The sequence below is a fragment of the Mus caroli genome, chromosome X (assembly GCF_900094665.2).
Source record: "Mus caroli chromosome X, CAROLI_EIJ_v1.1, whole genome shotgun sequence".
Classification (NCBI taxonomy): domain Eukaryota; kingdom Metazoa; phylum Chordata; class Mammalia; order Rodentia; family Muridae; genus Mus; species Mus caroli.
Window position 1 is genome coordinate 149,335,990 of NC_034589.1, and position 7,993 is coordinate 149,343,982.

A 7,993-nucleotide genomic window follows, 5' to 3' on the forward strand; every position below is an offset into this window, starting at 1 on the left:
GAACCACTTTTTGGTGTGGTTTGAACCAGACCTTGTAACAAGCACCTAATGAATAATCAGATTCTCATTATTTCTATTTATTTAGAAAAATTTGTCAACCTAATATTAAAATCTTAAAGAGCCCTGTAAAAAATTTTCAATACTTGAAATTCTAAATTTATTTTAAAAACCTAAAATCCAAAATTTTTGTAACATCTGTTTTTTAAAATGCTAAGAACCCATGTATTCCCGGATACTCAACTAAAATCATGTTTACAAATTTCTGTAAAGCTATCTCAAATGACTAAGCAAGAAAAAAAGGGTCATTTTTTTTCTAGGAGTCAATTTTCGAAAACCAAATTGTATTTTATCTAATCAATAGTAGCTTTGGTCATAAAAGCATCATGTTATATACTACAGGGAAAGAAAAATAAATGGCATTAAAACCATTCCATGCATACTAATTTAAGAGATTAAAAATATAACCAAACCATGTACTTGAAAACTCAAAAACTATGGTCTGTCATTCTCAAAGGGGAAAAAAAGTTATTTATCCATTTGTCTACTACATAGTAATTTAAGTTCGCATATACAAATGAATTTTCAGGTATTTAAAAGTAGCTCAGATGATAAAAAATATAACAATAACAAAAATACATAGACTAAGGAAACCATGTTAGTGAAGAGAATGAAATCAGGTCAGTTTTAAAATATACCTGATTGCCATAGTGGCACATGCCTTTAATCCTAGCACTCCAGAGGCAGAGGCTAGTGGATCTCTGAGTTCAAGGCCAACCTGGTCTATAGAACAAGTTGCAGAACAGGAAAAGTGACACAAAGATACTTGGTCTCAAAAAATATCTATTTAACTTTAAAGGGTTTTAAAATATTTTTCACTTGGAGAATAAGACCCACATAGTTGAAGAACCGGGTTTTTAAAACTACTGTGCATTTAGGTGCATATCTGAATTGATAAACTAAAAGGATCTGAATAAAATTTTTGGTGATGTATAAAATGATACAGTACTCCAAACGTGAAATTTTAACTTACCTTCACCGACAACCCCAAGGATCTCAAATTTATTCATCACATTACCAATGTTAGGAATCTTCATGAAGACAAACTCCTCTTTTGATGCGAGCCACAGAACATGGCACCAACAAAGAAACTTCTAAACAAGTTATTCAGTAAGCAGGGAAATAATGTCCCAACGAAGAAATTCTCAATGGTTGGCAAGGAACCTTCATACATTTGTTCAACTGTGCAGTATTAACTGAGCCCCTGGAAGAGCAAACACAATGAAGCACCATTACTGTTATGTTACAATACTCAGCCTATCTTATCCTTCTTAAAATGTTTTCTTTATCTGTGTTAATGCTTCATATGCTGTAAATGAAAGTAGGAAGAAAGAACCTCAAATGAAGTGAACCTCTTAGTTTAAAATTAATACCACGATTAAGGAAAGAGGTTCCAGTTAACTTTTGAAAATAGGAATTTACCTAGTATCCTCATTCTAAAACTAAGAACAAACATTGTACTCAAGCACACTTAGATCTTAGACATTTTTTCTTTAATAGTGATAGAACCATTTTATTTAAAGATAGAGTCTCACTATCTATATAGCCCTGGCTGGAACTCAGACGTTCACATGTCTCTGACTCCAGTATACTCAAGTTCTGGGGCTAAAGGTGTGTGTCATTATACCCAGATGACAAGAAACTTCCTTATCTATATTTTGGACCAAACAGGTAAGTATACACTGGATAATGAAACCTCTACCACTTCCCCTTCCCGATTTCCTATCTTTTCTTTTTAATGACCTAGAGTCCAATTAGTTTAGCCAGTAGATACATGGGTGTAGGGTGCTATCCACTGGAACATGGACAACCTACCATGGGCCACATCCCTGAAGAAAACTGATGGTGTCTATCAACTGCCAATGGCTCCTCTGCTTGGGGTGGAGCCTTATAAGCCCTACCTTCTCCAGGCAGGAATTAGACCATCCTTTCTTAGTCCCACAAAAGGGAAATGCAATATGAAAGGGCTAGAAAAAGATGTAAATGTTTATGTTCTCACATATACATGTTCCCTAGATCTATGCCCTAAGAGAGCATACAAGTAATGGCATACCAACAGCTCTGAGCACACTGCATACTCTAGTGAAAAGACTCCCAGTTCTTTGAAGAAGTGACTAATTTAAGACTAGGGCAGAAAAAGTACAGAGCCAGAAAGTAAGGAAATGAAGAACAACCACAGCATGTCAAATGATCTTAGGAGCCAAGCTCAACTGACTCATACTGGCAACAGGAAAAAAAATATATATATAAAGGTATTAATAAATTATAATTTGCAGAATGAAATAAAATCATATCTATAAATAAATATAGACAAAGCTTTTTATGAAGTTCTATAACAAATAATAAAGTTAGTGATGGAATTACAAAATCTCCACATAGCAATCACTCTAGAAACAATTACTTTAGCAAGTGTCATCAATATGTGCTAAAATTTATACTTGAAAGTCACAGGAAAAATACTATCTTATCTCAAACTATCTACCCACAAGGTAGGTACCTATTAATTACAAAAGAACAAAGTATAATTTTAAAGTGAAGAATTCTGGCTGATACAACCATAATTAAGTGATCAAAGTTAACATGGTCAAGAATGAAAGAAACCAACATTACATGTTTCTTGATAGAACATACTATATAACTATCTCTGTGGCAATTCTACCAGAAATGTAAAGCCTAAATCGAGCCAGGTATGTTAGTACATGACTGTAATTTCAGCCCTTGGGATCAGAAATTCAAATCTAGCTTTGGTCAGATTATGAGTTCAAGGTCAAAGAAAAACAAAATTTAAATGCTTACAGATTAAACAGTATTGATTTTTATAATACCGAGGTTATAGAAAACTATGCTCTAGGTTTTTTTGTTCTAGTTCTTTTATTTAAAAAAAAAACTTGCCCTACTTCTATATACAACAGATTTTTAAAAACAATGTTTTAAAAGGAAGAAATAAATTTAAACAAAGAAAATTGTTTGTTGCCTGTGGAATCTCAAATTTCTTTTTAAAAGGTACTTCACGTGATATGTAAAGAGGAAGTGTTCTTACCAACATGATGGTGGAAATGTAAACTAGGATAAGACCTCCAAACAATTAGAATATGCATAATTGAATGATATTTAAATGTTCTTATCCTGATGAAGATTTGCAACCATACAAAGCCTGCAACAACCAGGCATAGCGAACAACCCCTTCAATCCCAGCCTTCTCCAGGAGGCAGATCTCTGTGTGCTCAATGCCAGCCAGGTCTACACAGTGAGATGCTTAAAAAGAAGAAGAAGAAAAAAAGGAATACCTGCAGCCAGGTAATAATGTAAGTCATCAGATACAGCTTTGTTTGGTTTTAAATAAATATATTGGGTCTAAAGAGATGGCTCAGTAGTTCAGAGAACTTTGTTCTTGCAAAGGATCCATGTTTGGTTCCTAGCACCTACATATGCTCACAAATGCTTACAAGTTCATTTCCAGAGATCCACTGCCCTCTTCTGGCAGCCTGAGGGTACTGCACTCATGTGCACAAAATCTGCATGGAAGAGTAGAGTTACAAGTAGAAGTAATACTCCTTTATAAGGATAAAAAAAGAAAAAGAATGGAAGTCAGGCTAGGGACAGGAGTTTACTGAATACTCTACAGAATATACTGAGAGTTCTAACAGAGCTGTGTCACCAGAGGCAAATAAAGACAGTGGAACAGACAGATATGAACCCAAAGAATAAGTAATATCAATGTTATAATATCTCTCCAACTTCTTACAATCCTGATAGGACTTGGAGTAACATTCAGTACGTTGGATCATGTTACATCTCACTGAAAACTATAGAATGACTTCCCACATCATCAAAGGTACAAGCTGAAGTCCATCTGTAAGCCACATGCATCGATCCTCTGAGAGCATCTGCTAGTTCCCAATGTGGTTATCCTGGCTCCAATCACACTGACCACCTTTCATTATACTTTCTTCAGAAAACTAAAACATGTTTCTTCCATCTACACACAATTCTCTAGTGCAGTGAGTGGTTCTCAGCCTCCCTAATGCTGTGACTCTTTAGCTCCTCATGGTTTAGTGACTCCAACTGTAACATTCTTTTCGTTGCTACTTCATATCTGTAATTTTGCTACTGTTATGAATTGTAATGTAAATATTTTTGGAGATAGGTTTGTCAAAGGGGTCCTGACCCACAGATTGAAACCACGGCTTTAATGGGTTACTATCATATTCAGTAAAAATTATGTTACAATCCTTTGTTGTTGTTTTTGAGATGGGGGTGTCACAAAATCTATAGCCTAAGCTGGCGTCAAACTCATGCCCATCATCCTTCCTCAGTCTCTCAAGTGCTGGGATCACAGGCATATGTTCAGATGCCTGTCTTACAATGTTACAGTTTGGGGAAAAAAAGGTCAAACATTCTATTATTTATTTAAAATCTCATTTTGAAACTATCTCCCATGTTTCAGGGAAATGGTAAATAAGACCCACAAGGATCTTGGGGAGACGGATCACCTGGAAAGCACTTGCCACACAAGCTTGACAACCCAAGTTCAGACCCCTGGAACCCAGTGAAGGAAAGACCTGACCTCTGACCTCTACTCTCACGTCCCATGATAAACACACACAATATGCATCATACATACAGACTAACTGGTTGAAAAGACACACAAGGCTGTGGTGAATTAAGTAGTCCAGGCTCTCACTCCCATACTGCTTCTCACTGTACCGAGGGAGGAAAAAGTGGGATGTTTGAGACTGCAGTGAAGACGCGTGTCTAGTTAAAAGATGCTCAGAATAAAGCCAGGTGTGGTGGTGCACGCCTTTAATTCCAGCACTCGGGAGGCAGAGGCAGGTGGATTTCTGAGTTCGAGGCCAGCCTGGTCTACAGAGTGAGTTCCAGGACAGCCAGGGCTATACAGAGAAACCCTGTCTCAAAAAACCAAAAGAAAAATAAAAAAAGATGCTCAGACTATTTTGGAGAGTTAATCTTCACTTCCTACGGCTGATTTGAAAGATCCAGGAAACAGCTAAATATCCTTTCTTCTGAAAATTACAGTATAATTTATTTCAAGGGAACGGAGGTAACAAGTAAATGATCTCCACTAAGATGACCCAGCACCGAATCCTGGTCCACCGCAAGAGATACAGGAGATGTGTTGCCACCTAGTCTCTGGAGCAAGCCAAACAAGGTAAACTAAGAATCCCGATTTAAATACGCCAGTACATACATAGGTGTCAAAATCTGTGTTTTAACTACTAGTATTCATACTGAGGCAAAAAAAAAAAAAGCTGCCAAATTTAGCTGAATAACACTGATTAATCTTAAAAGAGAAAAAATGGAATGAAGACAAAGACACTTTAGCTTCTGTTAATGGCAAATTATGTAACTTGGATGAAATGTGTCTTTGAGGACAAATACAAATGCTGGGAAATACTTTTTGAAAGAACTTGAAAGCTATGATAGTTAAGATTATACAGAAGTATCTGGTTCAAATCAATGCAAAAGAATAGAATCTGGAGAGGTAGCCCAAACCACTCTAAACTGTTTTGATCCTTTTTGGAAGTTGAAGAAATCTGGGAAAATGAAAGAAAAACAGGTTGCTTATGAAATCCTTACTGATATAGGGGCACAGATATCAAAGTCAAGGGTGTTTCAAAAGGACAGAGCGTGGTACATCACTAGTCATAAAAGTCCAAAAGAGCTAGCTACCATCTCTAGACAAAGGGAAAGAGCAATACGTCAGCCTTTGGACAGAGCAGAACTGTGGCTTTATGGCATTCCAGTGATCCAGATAAAATCTCTAAATGTACCTTAGACTAAAATTATTCTATATTAAGATCGGGGGTGTCACTGCTCATCTTAGGGGAAAATAGTACCAATCTAGACCTGATATTAGTGTCACAAATCATTTCTCATTTACAGTGGACAGACTGGAAACACCACCAGGCAGAAAGAAATACAAGGTGAGAGCCCACAAGCAAGAGGTAAACAGATTGCTGAGACAGCAAGGAACTCACAGGGGTCACAAAGAGTCAGATGATCAGGAAAGCCCAGGAAATAACTGCAGGATTAAGGTAGAAAAAAGGTGGGGGAGAGCAAGCATTTTGATGACTGGTTGGTTCAAAGGGTGAGAGACAAAACTCAGTGAGTTAGAATAGCAAAACAAGAGAATAATGCAAGAAGAACTCAATGAGAAAGAAAAGTGTCAGCATTCAGGAGATCCTAGACGGTTTCTAAAACCACCAAATTACCTACACAATATGTTTTCTCTAATTCTCTAGCACATACACATTTATAACGGATGGCATGCTTGGCCATAATGTCATTCAAACCAAATTACAAGGGCTGAAATCAGAGGATATTCTCTCTCCATACCTAAAATATGGAGGGAGTCAAACACAAAAGAAGTAATTGAAAAAATATTAATATGTTTGGAAGTTAATAATCCCCCAAACATCCCATTAGTAAGTCAAACAAGAAGTTTTAACATTTAAAAATTACAATGCCATAAATTTATGGCAAGAAGCTAAATCAATACTTAGAAAAGGAAACTGCGAGGGGCCAGAGGATGCTATGCCTTTGCAGGTAAAGGCATTTGGCACCAAGCTTGACACCCTGAGTTCAATCCCCAGGACCCACATCATGGAAAGAAAGAACCACTTTTATAGAATGCCTTGACCCCTGATCCCCACATATGTGAGATACACCTATAGAAAACAAGTGTGTGTTTGTTTTTAAAGAAGAACGAAAACTAAGAATCTGATATACATACATCAAAAAATGCAAAAACTTAAAGCAAATGAACCAAGCACCAATCTCAAGGTTAAAATGAATATATATGATATAGAAAAATCATTCATGCCAGAAATTCCAAAGATAGGAAACATATTTAAGTGGGTTTAAAAAAAGGGCAAAGTTGGGCCTTGGAAATCAAAGTTACAATTTACATTTTTCTTGGTTTTTTGTTTTTATTTGTGTATTTGTTTTAAGCTAGATATGGTAGACTATGAACACACTTGTAACCCCAGCATTTGGAAAGGTGAGGCAGGAGAACTGAGTCTGAAGAGGGTAGTCTGGGACTATACAGAGAGAACCTATTAACTAAAAGAAAAAAAATACAAGAGGCAGAGTGTCAGCCTCATCATGTCCTGAATAGAAAATTCAATCATGCCAGGGTGCATTTCTGCCCCCACAGAACTGTGAGCTAAAGCATACGGGCAATTTTTAGATGAACAATAGTGGCAACTTCCTGTACAACAGAAAACTAATAAAAACAACTTCATTCTTTTATTACAATGTTAAAACAGAAAAACTAAGCCACAAACCATAACATGTAGTCATATATGTGATTATATGTTTGTTACAAAAATCAGTATATTAATTACCTCTAGGGAGCAGCGAAATGGAGAAGAGACACATACTAATATAGTCTTTCAGAGATGTCATTTCTATTTAATTACTGGCTTAACTAACGATTTACTTGTAATTATTCCCTATTGTATATTTGTGTTTTTGGAATTTCTATGCTGCTATATTCAATCATAAAACATGTTCTTAAGAATTGACAATGACCCTAAGATACCATATATATTTAGTTTCTTCACCATTTATTTGGATGCAAATGAGAATTCTTATTGAAGATAAAACATTGAGCACTGCATTAATGACATAAACAAAAATGCTATGTCCTTTCTGTCACTGAGGCTTAGGTTCCACACAGTTTACTATGTCTATTGCTAGATACCATTAACAAAGCCAAAATATTCTTAGGGACAGATAAACCAGCGTTTATCACACCCAGTGAGAAAGCTAATGAAGAAATGGAATTTTTCTTCTATGAAAAATAACTGACATCCCATCTCAACTTGTTGAGAAAAAGGAAGCCAAAGTGAAGGTTTTTTTCATGGAGTAGAATTAAGATTACTGGTAGAAGAGAGAGAGAGAGAGAGAGAGA

General features: G+C 36.1%; 1 protein-coding gene across 2 annotated transcripts in view; it reads right to left on the minus strand.

The window, feature by feature from the left end:
• Nucleotides 1-7,993, minus strand: part of Cdkl5 (cyclin dependent kinase like 5) — a 186,953-nt gene that overhangs the window by 119,855 nt on the left and 59,105 nt on the right. For both annotated transcript variants that reach the window (XM_021153604.2, XM_029473209.1), the window contains exon 2: nucleotides 1,031-1,261. In XM_021153604.2, coding sequence (XP_021009263.1) covers nucleotides 1,031-1,094 — 64 coding nt within the window. In that variant the 5' untranslated portion in view covers nucleotides 1,095-1,261. The remainder of the gene's footprint in view (nucleotides 1-1,030; nucleotides 1,262-7,993) is intronic.